The following is an 18,446-nucleotide window of genomic DNA, read 5'->3' as shown; positions in this document are numbered from 1 at the left end:
TTAAGGAGTGATTGAGGTGGGATTGGAGAGGTGGTGGCTGCTGCCAAGTCCTTTGTCATAGTGCTGCCAGTATCAGTTGTATAGGTGCTCAAAGAGGTCTGTGCGTTTGAGCTGGGTCATTCTGTCTCTTGCTAAGGGAGGCTGGCTCTGCTGAGTCTCTTAGTCAGTGAGGTGTGAGTGTGGTCCAGCACAGCTTGTATGTGGTTATGTGGCAATGAGGGTGACATGAAATAAAGAGCACCAGGCTTTTTGCAGAACAAGGGGGATGTCACAGCTGCCACTGTGCAGAGAGGGAAGAAGAGAGTGAGGCTGGAGCTGGCTGTAAGAGCAAGAAAGGAATGAGCAGGAGAGGCGATGGACTCAGAAGTAGCTTCTGTGGGAGGCACAGCATATTGCCAGTGTGCACAATCGCTTACTCTGCCATAAGCCTGTATCATAACCTTAGCCCAATAAAATATTATAAACAGATTTCAAACTGGTGTAGGTGTTTGTTCCTATTCTTTGTGACTGACCAACTTGAGTTCCTCTTGAAGATCTGTAGACAGCATTGTTTTGGGTCTCGAAGGCAGAGCCTGCCTCTCCTACCATACTGCACACTGAGATTTGCAGAGCTGGTGGATCAGCAGAGTTGCAGTAATCTGTCTAGAGGAATAGCAGGAGGAGAGAGGATGAAGACTAATTAAATTACTGATTACAAATACTGAATTAAATCCAGTTGCAAGGGGTCTTTGACTTTCATGAAGCCATTAATCTGTAATTGTGTGACTAGTGATTTCTGTGAATGCTATCAAATTTTATGTGGTCACTGAAAGGCTCCTGGTATTTTTTTTTTTACTGATTCATTTGTGTGGCTACTTGGGAAAGTTTTGCTGCATGGTTATAATATAAAAATAATGAACAAATAATGACTAGTGGATAATGCATGCGTTCATACACAAATGTACTCAGTCAAAGCAAACCCCAACTGTTTTACAAGAGTCACTGAAAATAAAAATTATTTGGTATTGCTTGAGAAAATCCTGATTAGTAGTTGCACTTTGGTTTGGAAGGAAAAATATTCTGCAGAAGCAGGATTGGACAACATCTTTATCATCAAAAACAGATTTCATTGTCATATGACAAACTAGCAGGACTTAGTATTTGACTCCTTCTGGCAAACAGGCAAACATGCCCCAAGTAGGGCCATCTGGACTGATGTTTGAATAAAGGAGACATCTGGAGCTTGCATCCTCTCCCCAAAGCTATTTCCCTGCCCTTTCTGCCCTTCCAGACTCCTGCCTGAACAAGATCACTACTTTTTCCTTTATAACTTCAGGCTTTTGTAGCCTTTCTGGCTTCTGGAAAGGTCTGAGTATTTTCGTGAAGTCAGCGTTACAGCATGAAACTGATTGAATTAACTTTCTGGAATGATTAATTTTATTGAACATGAATAAGATGTTCGCGTGAGCTGATAGGGCAGAGAACGGAGTGGGAAGTCAATAGAAAAACCAGACGCGCGAGTCGGGGAGGGCGGTGCGCTGGGAGCTGTCCTTGCCGAGAGCTGGGATCGAGTGCCACCAGGCGTTTGCTTCTGGCCACGGCAGCCGGTGGTCCTTGCAGCTGGAGGTTTGAGTTTTCCTTAGTTCGGTTTATGAAATGGCACAGTACTGACAGCATTAGCTGAATTCGGTTGTGATTTTCTACTGTTGCACTAGCGTGCACTTTATACATCTGTGGTGTGGGACGTATTGTGTCCAGTAAGTACGGCAATAAAATCTGGTGCTTCAGGTTCCTTTTGGGTTTTTGGCACTCAGGTTTGCTCTTTAAATGGGGAAAGGAAAGCATGGACAGTAGTTCAGAAAAGATATTTTAAAATGATTGAATTTGGACTCACATTTCAGTTTTCTCTGTACTGCCCCAGTTGAGTAAAAGTGGTTTGTAGTGGCTAGACATTTTCCCAAGAAATATCTGCAATGTAGGAGGTTTTCTGAGGGTCAGAGCAGCAGATGGCTACATGATGCCTCTTTTTGAACCTTTCCATTTGAGAATGTACTGGTTTGTAGAGGGCATTGCAGGTCAGATCTTGAGCTCTAGCAAGGCTGCCAGAAGAGCTCCTTGGACCGTTTGCAGTCCAGCTGTTATTGACTTTCTGAAAAACCTTATTTGGCTTATTTTTTAGATGTGTTTGCCTGGTGAAGTCAGCCTTGCTTTGTTCTGCTTGTTTTGGTAATTTCATTCAGAGCACTGGATTTCAAGAAGTTCCTTTTTAATGAGGAATCACAAAATTGCAGGGATTTATGGTTGATTGTGGCATTGATGAAGGGGTTAACTAGAATGAATTAAGAGTCTTGTGGGAAAGCAGGTGGGACGGACCCTGGCTGAGGATAAGTGGAAGGAAATGCTGTTTTTTCCCTTTTCTTTCAGGTCAGGCAGGAACAAAGTCAGGAAGCTGAAAGAGGTCAGCAAAGATCCATGGGTTTTTATTGCTCATTAAAAGAGTTTTACTGGTTTTCTTTTCTTTTCCTTTTTCTGATGCAGACTAAAAGGGTGTCTGTGCTGTTTTGTTTTCTGTCATGCTTTTTCTATGGATTATATTTAGGCTAAATAATCCACTTTGATCTGATCAGACTCTTATTCAGTTTCTGGTAAGACTTGATGACTTGTGCTACAATAAAATTGTGATAGCTTCTTAAATGGGAAAGATAGCACCTTGATGATTTCTTTCATTCCAGGAAGCATGTGAAGGTAAAACCACAAGAGTTTTATTTCTTACTCGCTCAAACTTGAAACATTTATTAGAAAAAAAAGTAGGAAGGGAGAATAGGTCAGGAAAGATGACGATTATTCTTTTTTTCTGTCCTAGCCCCACCTGAAATATAATGGAAACAAGTATAACTATTATTTCTAGCCATACAGGATAGTATAGTTGCATGTTTACTACCACCATGAGCATTTCCCCTGCCTGTGACATACGCATAGGAGTGAAAACATTTAAAATAAATGTATATAGGTGGATCTGTACTCCGAACTCTAAGCTCCAAAAAACCAGTGTGGCTTTATGTGACTTGCTTGCTACAGTTAGTCCTGGCTGGATGACAACACCTGCGCTTGAGCAGGTTGGCTGGTCCCTTCTGGTGCTATTCTAAGCTCTTGTTGCTGAAAGGAGAAAAGGGAAGAACCCACTAATTGAAGAACAGGAACTCAGAAAAGATTATTTTTCTTTTTTTCCTTTTATAACTAATTCTTCTCTTTTCACTGGATTTGCTGTTATATTCTTCTGAACAGTGTATCAGTAGTACTGGACTGTAATTGGATAATACCCGATACAATTGTTCTTTCTATCTCTGAACAGTGGAAGTTTGTTTTGATAACAGGACCTTAGCTCACCTGACCTATCTGGGAAGTGCAACAGTGTGCTAGGTGTTAATATGCAAATGGCTTTTCATTGCTGTTTTGATACGTATCACGGATTCTGATCACAAGTCATTATTTCATAAAACTTTCTAATGGGGTGGGAGTAAAGAACCTTTATTAAATGGCATGAACTTCTGCGTCTGACTGTAATAAAATAATAATTTATGATATATTTTTAGGGATAAGAGATTAAAATGCATATTAATTAAATGAATAATGAAAACCTTTATGAGAATCTCTGCTACAAGTTGCAAGTAGCTGTTTAATCAAATTCTTTCTATGGAAAAATGCATTTCATTATAACATAATTAGCACATCTATTGTGTTTTTAATACAACTTGTGCTAAAGTGTGTTTGATCTGGAGTTTGCTCATGGCAATTAGCAGTGAAGCAATTGAACTTTTTTGCTTTATTCCAGGCTTTGTAAATTATAAGTACCATATCTGGGGAAAATGGATGTGATTTTTTTTAAAGCACTCGAATAATCTTGGGAATATATTGGGGTAGTCATTATTAGTAGTGAAAAGAAATGGTAAGAAACTGTGCTATCTAAAGCTGCAAATGTAGGGGTCTTTTTTTTTTTTTTTTCTCCCCTGTTACAGGTGTGTACTGTTCTGTCATGTCGTCTCTAAATCCCGGACTGTGAGAAAGCTGGATCTTTTTGTGTACTACAGAGTAATCCTGCTTGCATATGTCTGTAGCAGCAAATCAGAGAAGAAGAAGATATCAAGCCAGTGGCCAGGGCTGTCATCCTTTTTTCCCATTGAGGTAACACTAATAGACCACTCAGGTAGTGGGCATATGTGTAGTTCCCCCACAGGTGGGTGATATGTACTGAGCCAGGGTGTTAGTACTTTCTGTTCTGCAGTGTGTCCTTTGCCATTTGAGAGGAGTACTTTTCCAGTAGGAAAAAAAGGCAGGATCTCATTAAACATGGTGGTTAAAAATCATCCTCATATCTGGCTACTAAAATACCAAACACCTGCTCGGAAACTGAATGCATCCTTTAGCACTGGCAGACACCAGTCCTCCAAAGTCAGAGGGTTCAACCTTACCAGCTGCTGAAACCAGTCTGCCCTGTTGGGGCTTTTCTCTTCCTTACTCCAGGAGCTTTACTGACAGCTTTCCAAAGAGTGGGAGAAAACGTCTTTTACAGAAAGTACTTTGGTGAATTTGTGTCTAGTCTGAGTTCGCTTAGAGCATAGATACCAGTGTTTTTATGGTTGAGTTCACTGTGGTACAAAGCCTGCTATTGTCTCCTATGTGAGGCTCATTAATGCACAGAAAATCCAAACTTGAGATTGGCTTTTATGTAGTAAAAAAACCCCAAAACAGTACAGGAATATAAAAAGAAACTATCCAGTGCAAACATCTTTATACAGTGGAAATTGATACAGTGTTCCTTAAAATAGCTTTATAAAACAGGCTTAAAAATAGTGATTACAGGTAATACTATCTGGATGATGCTTACCAAAGTACTTACTGAACTAAATAATTTTATAACTAACTTTACCTGTTGATAGCCAATACCTTAGTTACTGTTGAAAACCTTAAACTGTAAGTATTATTAGTTAGCATTCTTTATAATATACTAACATGTGGAACCTCAATAGCATACACTGTAGACTGGATTAAACAAAACAGAAGAGAATGAACACATTAAAAATAAGACCAAGGCTGTCATCCCCAAATGTACATCTTTTATAAAGGATGTGATCTAAAGCTGATTTGACTGATGGGCAGAATTCTACTTAGTCTTCCTTTAATTCATATTTGAAAATTTGAGTGATTGCGTTATTGATGATAATGCATTAGTGTCCAGTTAATAATTGTATGGGACAACTTTTTACAGTAGTGAGGACTAGTGAGACCATATTGTTGTGCATTGCTATTTTCTGCCAAGAAAGGATTTTGGTGGAAGGGACTGTAAATTAGACATGACATGAATAAGTAAAAATCAAATTTGTGAGGTTCCACTATACTGGTTTAGGAAAAAAAAAAAAATTAGTGTTATTTGGTTAGCTACCAAATTTAAATAATCAAATCAACTAAGCTAATATATACAGCTCCAGCACAGATTCTGCATAATTGAGTATCTGTGTGGCAGGGCTCTGTTCCTGTTGAAGGCAATGGGAATCTGCATTGCTGGAAGCCAGAGACAAACCATTGTCCTAAGAGACCCGATTTTTATAAAATGTATTTGGCTGGGTAACTTCCTGCACAGGAAGTTTCATTCTGTGGATCTTCATCAGGTGAGAAACTAAACACACACTTACCAGGGACATAGTAGTTGCAGCTCCAAAACCTTACTTATATTTGCATTCTTTTATGCAGACAAATGTGTGGGTGTGTAGTATTCTGGTTTGGAAGTCTACAATATTTTCCTAGATGGAAAATACCCGTTTTACAGTACCTGCTTAGAAAAAAATCAAAACAGTTTCACAGTAACGAGGCCCTTCATTTGTTTGTCCCTGAAAAAATAAAATTGCTTTAATAACGTTGAATAAAAAAACTATTCAACCTCTTTAGAAATCCAGAGAGACCTATATTGCCATCTAGAGACATTTACAGTATTGGAATCTTAACATTCCCCTGATCTCCACATTTCCTGCCCTGCAGGACACGTTCCATTGAGTAACACTGAGATCCTATTTACAGAAAGAAAAAACAATTTTGCTGCTAGCTAGAGCAAATTCCAGCATGCCCAGAAAGGTGCCTGAAATCATCATCGGGCTGTTAAAAATGACAGATGAAACCAGATTGTGCATCTAAAAATCCTGTCTAATTTTATCTTTAGTAACTCATATATGTAGTAGAAGACTGTAAAGCAAGAATAATTAATAGATTGGAAAGAAGGAAAAATCATGCCTCTTTTTGAAAGTGATGGAATAATTTCTAATGTTAAGTGATAGACCATATGTTCCTCCTCTCCTCTGCTGGGTAAGCATAAGTGTGGAATATCAATAAAGATGTTACAAGAGGGCCAGGCAAACCAGCCAGCTGCAGATACAGGAGGTTATTCAAAACATTGGTTCCCAATGTCACCGAACCTCTCTGTTCCAGCGGATGGTGACCCTGAATGCATATTGATGAAAACAGTACAGGAGGAAAGGAGGAATGAAGGAGAAACTGGGGACAAAACCAGTTTTTAAGAAAGTGTCTATCTGGACAGGGAGAGGAGTTGTGTCCTAGAAGACTCGAGCAGGTCCTCGAGCAGCAATTTTGGGGAAAGAACTGAATGCTAACAAGGATAGCAGTGCTGGGGGAAGTCAATATATGTGATCTGTGTGTTTCTTTTTAACCCTACTGCTGTCAGGTTTTTTTAAATGTCTGTTTGAAATCCTAGTACGGCTTGAGTGAAGAGCTGTGAGTTCTTCTTTGGCCATTTGCAGGCTCTTGATGTCTATCTGTAGTGGGTGGGAGAAAATTCATGGCTAATTTGAACTTAATACACAAAATCTTCATTTGGTTCTGATCCATACAGCTCAGCTAACATTTTAAACCTGGGTCCCCAGTCATTTAGAAAGTCATAATCAATATCTGAGTCTGAGGAGCCCGATTCCAAGGAACTGAGAGATTCTGCAATGGACTCGGCACCTTCGTAGCCATAAATGTGAAGTGTGTCATATGGCAGCAAATCCCTGTCATTGTCGGCTTCATCCTTCTTAACCTCAATCATCATTTCCATTTCTCCAGCACCAGAAGTTATATTTCCAGGAGGCTTTTGGACTTGTGCATATGCAGAGGGAACAGCTTCTGGCTTTATACCATTCTTGCGGACAGAGTTGAGTACAGATACATCATAGCTGGTGGTATCCATTTCACCACCACCTTCTTCATCGTAAGTGACAAGCTGCTCGTGAATCTCTGCCACGTTCCTCCCAAGACCACTCAAATCCTTCTTGTGTCTCTTTCTTAGAAGAATTAGCAATATGATTACTGCAAATAAAACATAGATGAGCAGGTGTAAATAGAGAAGTAAGAAAGACAAGTTGCATGTAAGATATGTAACACAGTCTGAAGTGTTTTTCTCCTGAGTGATTTTATTTAACACATATTTATTTAAAAATAGTTTAAAATACTGTTTAACTGTAGGATTTATATCTTCTCAAAGCAGTTCAGTCTGTACAGGAATTGTACAACTGACTCTTGAGCTGGAATCACAAGTGCAAATGCAGAGTGTCACAAGTTCTTTGAACTACTTCAACTACTGCCTTGAACTGGTAAATCTTTTAATGCCAGGCATCAAATGCCACTTATGTGGTAATTGCAAAGGAGGCCTCTCCTCAAGCAAGAAAAAAATTTGCCCCTTCTCTGATGGATTCCAAATACAGCAAATAGGTACTGGTCTGCTGATTTGTTACAGATTTATTTATGTATATATGTTCACTGTACTGTTTAAAGGGTTTCCAGACTAGTTCAGCCTTTGGAAACAGGAATCCTATTGTTACTGCCCCAGCACAAATTTCCTGTTTTATAGCTGCATGTGAGCCTAGTAGCAGTAAATCAAGTATATTATGCATGTGTCCAATAACCTTTCCAGTGACTCAGTCTTTCCAATGGAATGAATAGCTTTGTAGCTGAAACTCTGCTAACAGGCCAAATAGAAAGAGCAAGTGAGATGAATCAAATAGTTACAGTATTTCTGCCTTTGTGGCCATTTTATAGCCACAAAGCTTTTGTAGATCTCAGTTAAAAAACAAAACAAAATAATCCCCACATTTTAAGTCCAGGAACGTTACAAAAGTCAAATACTTACCAATGATTGTGAAGATACAGATGAAAATTGCCACCAGTGCTTGTATACTAACTCCAACTTGTTTAGGTCTCTCCTCACAAAAAGTGAAGTTGCCTTTTTCATTACACTTGCAGACACTGATGACAAGTGTATTTGTGCTGCTGAGCTCAGGATCACCGTTGTCTGAGATGATGACAGGCAGGTAGTGGATTTTGGCAAGTTCACGATTAAACTGTCCATATTTGACAGTGATATTAGCTGTGTTATCTGGAAGAAGTAACAACATCTAATTAAGTGATAATCTCTACCAGATTTTCCTTATAGATTATCGGTCAATTGGTACATCTTCCCCTTAGACAGAGCCAGCCTTTAGGGAATCCCGTGAAACTTGGGTGGCAACAAAAAATGTTTTTTTTTTTTTCAGTAAGTTAAGCCTTTAAAAATAAATTGTTACTTAGCTCAGCTAGACCAATCATAGGTCACTGCTACAGCTTTTCTCCCCTATGTCCTAGTTTCTCACTTTGACTAGCTGAGAAAATGCATTGCAGGGATACGCTACCGTAGTTCTCAACCAAGGAGAAGTTGCTATCTTCTGTGGCCAGGGAGTATTTGAAGAAACCTCTAGGTGATATTTCATCCTTGTCAGTCGCTGAAATCCTGATGATTACCTACAAAGATGGAAGAGGTCATAATTTTCAGTATACATTGCCTCCAGTTATAAAAGCGCTTACAGCATTTAAGTTAGAGCTGGGTTGTGTATCCTGTGTAACCCTTCAGTAAAGGGCAGGACAAAGATATCTTGTGATGCACCTCTTCAAGTTCTTTCAAGGCAAGTAATTTCCTTTTAGGTCTTCAAAAAGACCAATCTTGCCCCTTCATTCACAGGTGGGAAACAAAAGAGGAAATCTTGTGTAATTAAAGCATAAAAAAAAGTCTTATGCTCAGAGACATATGGCTCATTGAAATACCTAAGATGGCTGTCTTCTGAAGTGTTCAACTTACTTAGAAGTATGACTTGCATTCATTGAATGTCATTGAGACTGCCACTCCTGAATTACATGCTTGTTTTTGAAAACCTAACCTGGGGTAGATTAGATGTATAAAATATAAAAAATGTGTATGATTATGTCCCAAAAGTATTTTAAAAATTAAATTAAAGGTGAAATAATACCTTATGTGTTCTAACAGATTCCATCAGAGTCCAGTCTGTGATGAAGTCTCTTAATTAAACAAACATTACATGTATGGGCTAAGTACTTGTGTCTGAGGCCAAACATCTAAACCCACAAATACTAAAACTGTTTGTGCATGCAGATATTTGCACTCTGATGAATACTACAATAATGTTATATGCAGCAATGTTTCTCTTAGTATTTTGAAATGGTTTCATTCTCACTGTCATGTATGAACATTTGTGTAATAAAACTGAACTGCTAATTTTTGCTCTGCAAGGCTTGGCTGTACTTCACGGTTCAGTTGCCGAAACCAGGAGATGCACGTACATACTTAAAAGCCTGGAGGGAGAGGAACTGTGCGGCTCATGTGCGTAAGGAGATAAAAGTCGATATTCCAACAGTGTAAAGTCTTGAAGGGAGATTTCTGACCACTGACATTTTGGAAATGATCAGGTGCTTGGGTATGAAAACTGAGACTAACTTTTATTAAAAGACATCTTTTGATTGAGCTTGCAAGTCAATAATTCAAGTTTAAGGGGAAAACTCTCCCTGTCTCACCTTTCCTGGTGCAGCATTTTCACATACTCTGGGTTCTTCAGGAAAAACAAGTTCTGGAGCATTATCGTTTTCATCAGTAACTATTACGTGAACTTGGGCATGCGATTCTCTGTCAGAAAGACGGCCTGAAATGACAACAACAGTAGTACAGGTCTCTCAGATGTCTGGAATCCCAGTGCTGTCTAGCCCCGCCTTTCCACTGTTTGTGTCCACCTCTATGCCTCCTGCATGACCAATATGGAGAGTTTCTAGCTCCATTATGAATTTAAACTTTTCCTTTGACAGATTCAGGTATTTTCCTAAAAACTCTCCTATTGGGCTAAATCATCAAGGATCTATGAGGAAGAAAATGACAGTTGCTTATGGCTTGCTGATTCTTCACACTGCATAGCTATGGGATCCAGCATTGTTCTCTGGCACTAAGGCAACAGGCACAGAGCCGGCCATGTCTACATTATTAAATATCTTTCACCATCCGGAAAAGGCCAGCCTTCCCCAAACTGACTTGAGACTGGCCCCCGGACCTGCCCTGCTTCCTGAACCCAAGCAAAGCTATGTGGGGATGCCTGTGCCGTGATGCTCCCTGGGCGGCAGTGTGGGAGGGGGATTTTGTAACTGTGGAAGTGGATGAAGCTGGCTGGGATGTTTCTGCTCTAACCACAGGCTTATCCCTGTTTCCCAAGCTGCTTCTTCTCCTCATGCCCTTTTTATTCCTTGTAACAAACAGAATGCATTTTCATAATAGCTAAAGGCCAAATCTTAAAACTGTATTTGACCTATTGGTAGGTACTATTTGATTTGGAAGATTATTGTGCAAACCTTGCAAGCATCCCTTTCATTTGTGGCTTAGTGAAAACAGGCTGTCAGGTTGCGGCTTTTCTTTTTGATAAGCTACAGTCCTGCTATAAAGATGTACACTGATTTCTTTCAAATAGGGAAGTGGATAGCACTTACCATCTTCAAGGATTTCCTGAGCTGCTACAGTGATGTTGTATGAGGAACTGAATTCTCTGTCCAGGGGCTTGGGAAGTTGAATAATTCCACTATCAGATACCCTAATATAGTCTCCATTAGGACTAGCTTTTCGACGAATAAATCTGTTTTTTGTTTAAAAAGAGATATGTCAATGCAAAGGTGACAATACTGTGTTTCATTTCAGTTCTTCATAGTGGAAGGTCAGAGAATTCTTGTGTGACAAATATGTTAATATCTTGACCAGGTGGTCTCAGAATATTTCCCTAAAATTATGCAAGTTGTGAGAGTGAAATATGTCCATCGGCAAAGTTTCCAGATTATTGTATTTTGCTGTTTCAGAAGTCTATTTTCAAAGCACATGCTTGAGAGACTTATTACAATAAAAAATGTAACAATCAATTATAACCATGTAAAGATATCCAGGATTATGCATTTTCCCTTAAATGTGCAGATGTTTGATAAATGGGTAAATGTAATTTATGTTCATATTTGTTGGTTACCATATATATCCATGGCTGCAGTGCCGGAAAAATCAAAGTGGATTTTATTTTTTTTTTTTTGGCATGCAGATTCTGAAAAATGCGCCAAAGTCTTAGTTCTTGTCAAATTCTTGGAATTATTAATGAATTCTCCACTTTAAAATAGAATTACTAAAGCTGATATTGCGTTACCTGATTTTCCGTTTAGCTGCATCAGGGTCATGTGCCCAAACTGAACCAAGTGTTCTTATTTCTGGATCATTTTCCCTCACTTTAAATTCATATGGTAGTTCAGTGAAAACAGGAGGCTCATCAACATCAGTGACTTCAATGGTGACTGTTGAAATGCTCCTAGAGCCACTGGATTTAAAATAGCGAAGATCAACTGCAGGATCTGTTGCTTCAATGTCAAACCTGTATTCTGCTACTTTTTCAAAGTCCAGGGGCTAGAAAAAAGACAAACAGATATTCTTGCTTTGGAGATGTCTAGGTAAACTTTGCATTAGCTATTTATGCAAATTTAAGCTCTCTGCTCTAGTTCATCTTTGGAAGTATTACCAAATTGCATAGCTAGGCTCTTGGGAGGGCATTTCCAAACTCTCTCAGAGTGGCTTAATCAACTTCTGGTTTTGAACTGATTCATCCGGTATTCTAAGTTCAGTAAGTATTTCATGGTTTAAATTATTTTCTTTTTATAATTCTGTAGCTACCAAAATTGTTTAGCTCCTTTTCCTCAAAGGCTGGGGAGCAGATTCTCCTCCTCTTGGCTAGGCTTTCTGTTCTGCAGTCATTCATGGCAGGCTTCATAGCTGCACTGACTGATAGCTGGGGCATTTAGTGACGAATGACATCTGCTTCCTTGTTTTTCCCGTTGACTGAGTTGATAAAAGGAATCACACAATGGAAGGAAGGCCAGGAGCTAGGGCAGAAAGAAATGCCCAAGCTATTGCTCATTTCAAAGTTTGGGTCCCTTTGCACTATTGCCTGATACTATAAAAGCACTGTGAAATACACAGTAGGTAACTGTGGTGACTCCTGTTTTTCTCTTTGAGTAGGCATTGCAAATGGAAGTGATAGTGCTTATCTAGCGGTTTAAATTTTATTTCACGTGGCTGCATATTTCAAATTATGACAAGTCCATGGCCAAAAGCATATAACAAAACAGTGGCATTTTAAAAGATGAGCTGATTCCAAATCACCCAGCATGCATATGTGTGGGGTCTCTTATTGCTCCTCCTCCGGGCAGAAGTTGCAAGCCATGCATTCCTCAGATCCTGGAAAGACCAGGGGAAGGGCTGCATTTGGTGAAGGAAAGCTGCTTACATCTAGTGTGACCACAGCTGAAAACTTTACTGCCAGTCTTGGAATACTCGGTACTTTTTTTTCCTTAAAGTTTTCTCTTCTTCTTACTGACATTTCTAGGCTTAACAGAGAGACATTTGGAAGTGAAAAACACATTCCTGTCAATCTGAGGATTGCAGGAGGTGATTTATAGTCCTCCCTCCTCTTTTTTTTACTGTAAGTCAATGAAATCAATGAACTCTTGGCTTGGCAGTGCTCTGCATAACACAGGAATATCCCTTGGTACAAATCAAGTAGGTCTGAGAATTAAAAAACAAAGAGCAAACCATAATAAAGGCTTTGGAGAGTCTGGGCCCTCTTGAAGAGTTATAAGGAATTAGTGGGGAAGCTCTGAAAACACCCTGAGGAAAGTAAGGGAGCTGTGGCTCAGATTGGAGCAAGTGCCAAACTGTAAAGAGCACTTTCAGAGGAGTGGTCAGGTGGACTGGTTCACATTTTCTTCTTTGGTTTCACTTGGGCTGCAGAAGGGAGAGATTCTTTGACTTGGTCAGTTGGTTCAACTCTTAAAATCACTGAGTCTTTGAAGCATCCAAATATCTGGAAGTTTGAGAGGAGACCAAAGTGCATAACCTGAATATCTGACATAGTCCACATTGCACTCTGCAGTAATTATAGATTTTCCTGGCACTAGCAGTTGCAATGGGCTAGAAAATCACCAGCTTTTCTTCTCACAGAGCCTACAGAACAGGGTTTTCAGGATGAACGTATTTCATGCTGACTGCCACACATTTCCATTTTTTTATGCCACTAGTCCCAAACTGACTCAAACACTCTTGTTACACATGGAAAACCAAAATAATCATCTTTGTTACTAGGAGAAGTACCTTCTTTGGCCTAATGATTCCTTCATTTGTGAATGGATTTGCTACAATTTCAAAGGTGTCCCTGTAATCTCCTCTGACAAAACTGTATTTCGTATTTCTATGTTGTGGTTCATCAATATCTTCTACTTTGACTCTGCCAACTTCTCCTCCTACTGAAATGTTTTCAGGAACTTTAAAGTGAAATGATGCTGTTAAAAAAAAAAACAAACAACAAAAAAAGACATAAAGAATGTGTACATGGAAGTTAGAACTTAGTTTAAAAATGTTCTTAGTTTATAGAAAAATATTTCATTGAGAATTCAACATTATATTTCTACAGACAGCACTTTGATGTATTTTTAATAAGAATATAATTAATTCTCAAAATTGTCAAGATCTTGTACAAAGTGATGAAATTAATACTGATTTTTATTTTCTTCTCTAGTTGTGTGTCACCCAGGAAACGTAGCTGAAATACAGAAGACCTTCTGAATATGTAAGATTCTTTTGTCCACTTTTAAGAAAAGTTGAATTGTGATGATCTCTGATATAAATTTGTTATAGTTATGTCAATTCTTGGTTTCCAAATAATACAACGCTTGCATTATACTTACGGTGTTTGAATACTGGGAAGTTGTCATTGATATCGGTTAAAGTGATAATGACTGTAGCTGTGCTCGAATCCCCAGAAGACCCTGGACCATCTTTTGCTTTAACAATAATTTCATATGTTGATTGACTCTCTCTGTCTAAATCGGCCCTCATTGTAGAAATCACACCTTTGAAAAAATAACATTGAATATGATTAGATCTTGCAGCATGTGCAACATCTCTTAATTTTGACAGCAAATTTTTGTCTTATGCCACACATTGAGCTTTAAGTAGGATTTTTACAGTGATATTTTTCTAAGGCTAGAGAAGTTTGAAATCCTTCTACATGACAGAATATTTGGGAGATTTTGTACAATACCTTCCTTTAAAATGATCTTTGCTGCTTAAAAGCAGTCTAATGACATCTAAACTTGGTCATTACAGCATCTAGAGAGTTTGTCTGAACACCTCTTCGTCTGAGCTATTTGCTAGTATGGTTACAAGAGATACTGACATTATTTTTAAAAATGGGCGAAATTTAAACAAGAAAGTTTAGGAAAGCAAAGGGTTGAGTTATTGATTATTGAATGCCGCTTCGGATTTAATGCATTCTGTTTCCCTGTTTGGTCAAAGGAATGATATCTATGCTAAATTGAAAACATGACCTTATATTAGCTCCTAGTCAGTCTCTTCAGCAGTGGGAAAAAAAATGACCTTTTATCTTCTCATTTAGTTCATGGTACCTGATATCCTGACTTGATTAATTTCCAGATGCAGACAGTGGCATTGTGTGAGTTGGAATGAAAAATATTTCTAAATTATGGTTAAAATTATATTTTAAAATTATTATCCCCCTTTTCCTGAATAAAAAAAGGCTTAAAACTGCATTTTCTTCAAGGTATAAGGTAAGGACAAGTGTAAGTACATTTGAGTATCTGACCTACCAGAGTCATCAACTGTGAAGTATTCGTCTCCTTTAATGACTTGATAGGTAACTGTGGCATGACCTGTAACTGTTGGGTCATCAGCATCTACAGCTGTAACCTTGGTGACTGAGGTTCCTAGAAAAGGATTTTCAAACAGCATATTTAGTATAAATTCTGCTTTTTAACCAGAAACATGAAGGGAAATGGGTGATAGAAGAACATACCTACTGGTGACATTTCTGGGACAGATCCGTTGAATACTTTTTGTACAAACACAGGGACATTGTCATTAATATCATAAACCTTGATAATGAATTTAGATGGAGGTTCCAGTGACTGGTTGTTTCTTCTGTCAATAATGAGAGCTGTCAGCTCATACTCTGCTTTCTTTTCTCTGTCTAGCCTCCCAAATGCATATACATCACCACTGTTTTCTTCCACTTTAAAAATGGTGTTGGCATATTCACCTTCAATAATATACTTAGCGTTGTTGTTCCTTACACTTGATGTGATCTAGAAGGAAAGTATAATTCAAAGAGAGAAAAGTGGGCTTTGGCATCAGGATGCAACGCAGTTTCTACCAGAAGATACACGCAATCAGGACTTCCCCAGACTTGGTTTGAAACCAGAACAGCCATCAAGACTTTTGATGTCAGCTGGACTATTACTGAACAAACAGCACCACAGCAGCTACAACCATGCAGGGTTACAGGATGAAACTTGCATCCAGACTGAAACTTGCTTGCTTATATATGAAGAAGCTTTTTTTTTTTGAGATCATATCTCTTATTTCCTAAATATATGAATTGTTCATGCAGTTAACACATACAAATCATTACCCTCATTATGACTGAAATAACACATGCCACCACGTTCTGTTTGAGCTACTCTTGTTTGCAAGTAACCTTCTGAACTTAGCAGAGATTTTGCTTGGATTTCACAGAATTACAGAATAAAATCTATATTCACAGCTACTGACATAATTCAGCATTAGTTGCTATTACTTAGCATTTAGCAGAATTCCTGCCATAGCTGACAGCTTTCTTGTGTTTAGTCACATGCAATTTTTTTATAGTCAGTCTTTAGGCTCATGCTGTGACAGTAAGATTAAATTTCCATCCCGTAGATTTTAAAATTTAAGAGTATATGCAACACAAAAGGGATGGGGTGAAAGGAATGAACATTAATAAATTTTAAAATGTAATTTAATCCACTCCCAAATGGTTTTGCACATTATTTAATCTTCAGATAATCTGATGATTCTTCCCTTTCTATACCTTCACCCATGTAAGGGCACAGAAGGTTTAAACCACAATTTTCCACCCACTATATCAGCATTCTTATTTCAGCAAGCTATTTATCAATAATTGCTGGGTTTGACCAAGAATTTCTAGTCTTTTGTTACTGATGTTATCAGAAATTGCAGCTGTTTGGTATTCAGGGTTTGATTTATCCTGTAGTTGTCATTTACTGTTTAACATTCTTTTATTTCTGTTTTCTATTTTGAAACGTGTCATTAAAATTTTCTTCCCACATTCCACATACTTAATTGTGCTTCTGGCTGCTGGGGCTGCTGAAGAGCAGTTTACAACTCCGGAGATGTAACATGAGAAATAACCTCACCCGTGTCTCACAGATCTGTCTGTCAGTCTGTGCCTTCTTTCTCAATTTTTATTTACTTATTCAGTGTAAAAGGTATAGACTTCCAAGATTGCCTTTTCTAAAACTGAGGATGAACATACAAAGGAAAGCATCCAAGGTCATGAAAGATAAAATCAAAATGTATCAGCATATTCCTGCAGCTGTCACTCAGTTCTGCCATGCTGCTGCTGTGGCCTTTTTTAAAGGGTTTATCAAATGTTCAATCCTGCAAATGCAATGCAGTGAGCAGAGCCATTGCAAAAGTAATCAGAAGCATTCCACTGTTGAAAGACCACAGAGCACAGTACAAAGTGAATTACTCTTATTTAGGACAGCTCCAGGAATAGAAGCGTTCTCCTCAATCTGCTACTGAATTGGTCTGAAATGAAACAGAGATACCCTGTGTTAGCTGAGAGTACCCTATGGCCTCTTTTCTCTCTCTCTTGTGCTTTCTGCCAGTGAGCAGCACTGATCCAGAAAGGTCTGTTTCACTTTGCCGAGACAGCCTTGACAGATGCTGATTGTTGTACATGGGAGGAAAACGTACAACTGCATTTATCTGAAAAGTGTCGAAGTAGTTCAATTTGAAAGACTAGATTGGAAGAACTTTGTCCGAGTGATATGCAGTTAATCATTGGATTTTATGAGCGCTGCCCTGAAGAGAATGAGTTTGCAAGCAGGTCAATGCTCATTATTATTTTTAAAAATTATTTTCTTTTACTTTGTGAAACAATTTTTTTGATTGTGTAACAGTATTCCTAAACATAGCACTTGTGTTTTGTATCCAAGCTGAGAGATGTAAACTGTATAGTTCTTAATGCCTATGTTTTTATTAGCTGATCTCCTAGGTTTTTGAAGGAATCTTGAGCTGCTAGAAAAATAATGGCATACATCAGCAGCCAGACTTCCTTCCTAACTGTGCACCTGCATGCAATGCAATTGTTTCTGCACTGTGAATGCTCCATACTTGCCGTTCCCTAAAATTTATTTGTATTCTTCAAAAGAATTAGAATCCCTTTGACATTATTCTTGATTTACTCTGTGTCCACATTCTTATGATTTTAACATGTTAGTATGTTGGTGTTAAGTCCCATTTCTATTTCCTTTTTTTCTCTTCTATTCTGCCTAGACTGCAAACAAGTAATACTTTTCAAGATACTCATTTGCTGTCTGCATTTCTAATTACTCATTGCTAACAGACTGCTATTTACCTTGCCAACATGATGTGGTAATGGTGTATCAATCTCTTCTTTGATATGCATTTGGTTCCATATCCAGTCTCTCTTCAGTCGTTTATGACTGGCATTGTTTGAAGAAAAGTTTTGGTCTGTTTTCTGACTTTCTTTGTCAGCAAATACTGGAGCCAAGAGCAATGAGAAAAATAGAATAATGTGGTTCATCTTCTTCTGTAGCCTAGAAAGTAATATAAAATATGAAAATATATAAATAACAATAGAATCAGATTAATCAAAGCACACATAGAAGTGTAAATGGACTTTCTTTCTATAGGAAAGTTTGATTACTGTCTGTATTTCTTTTCATCTGCCTTAGCATCAAAAATTGAAATATCAGGTATCCTCCTTCCATGAAACAGTTTCAACTAGATGACAACTGTAAAAACCAACAAAAATATTTTAATCAAATAAAAAATGTGCAAGTTTTGAAAGCTAGCATAAAAGCCAGCATCCACTCGAGCTACCATAGTTAATCTGAAGAGAAGATAAAGTAGCGAAGATCATCCATTGTGCATTACGGAAAGCATAGTCCGGCTGCAGAGCGTAGCAGAGCATAGCTCGTGGGGAGAG

The 18,446-nt window shown here is 38.3% G+C and overlaps 1 protein-coding gene across 5 annotated transcripts in view; it reads right to left on the bottom strand.

Moving 5' to 3' along the window:
- Positions 1–4,681: 4,681 nt before the first annotated feature.
- Positions 4,682–18,446, bottom strand: part of CDH5 (cadherin 5) — a 29,701-nt gene continuing 15,936 nt past the window's right edge. For all 5 annotated transcript variants that reach the window (XM_054840590.1, XM_054840588.1, XM_054840587.1 and 2 more), the window contains 11 exons: positions 17,853–18,054; positions 15,225–15,513; positions 15,019–15,135; positions 14,098–14,262; positions 13,505–13,692; positions 11,511–11,764; positions 10,819–10,961; positions 9,865–9,989; positions 8,691–8,799; positions 8,153–8,398; positions 4,682–7,332 (listed from right to left, as the gene is read on the bottom strand). In XM_054840590.1, coding sequence (XP_054696565.1) covers positions 6,839–7,332; positions 8,153–8,398; positions 8,691–8,799; positions 9,865–9,989; positions 10,819–10,961; positions 11,511–11,764; positions 13,505–13,692; positions 14,098–14,262; positions 15,019–15,135; positions 15,225–15,513; positions 17,853–18,041 — 2,319 coding nt within the window. In that variant the 5' untranslated portion in view covers positions 18,042–18,054 and the 3' untranslated portion in view covers positions 4,682–6,838. The remainder of the gene's footprint in view (positions 7,333–8,152; positions 8,399–8,690; positions 8,800–9,864; positions 9,990–10,818; positions 10,962–11,510; positions 11,765–13,504; positions 13,693–14,097; positions 14,263–15,018; positions 15,136–15,224; positions 15,514–17,852; positions 18,055–18,446) is intronic.

Source organism: Grus americana, chromosome 13 (genome assembly GCF_028858705.1).
Source record: "Grus americana isolate bGruAme1 chromosome 13, bGruAme1.mat, whole genome shotgun sequence".
Taxonomy (NCBI): Eukaryota; Metazoa; Chordata; class Aves; order Gruiformes; family Gruidae; genus Grus; species Grus americana.
Note: the sequence above shows the minus strand (reverse complement) of the source record. Positions and strands in the feature narration are given on the sequence as shown.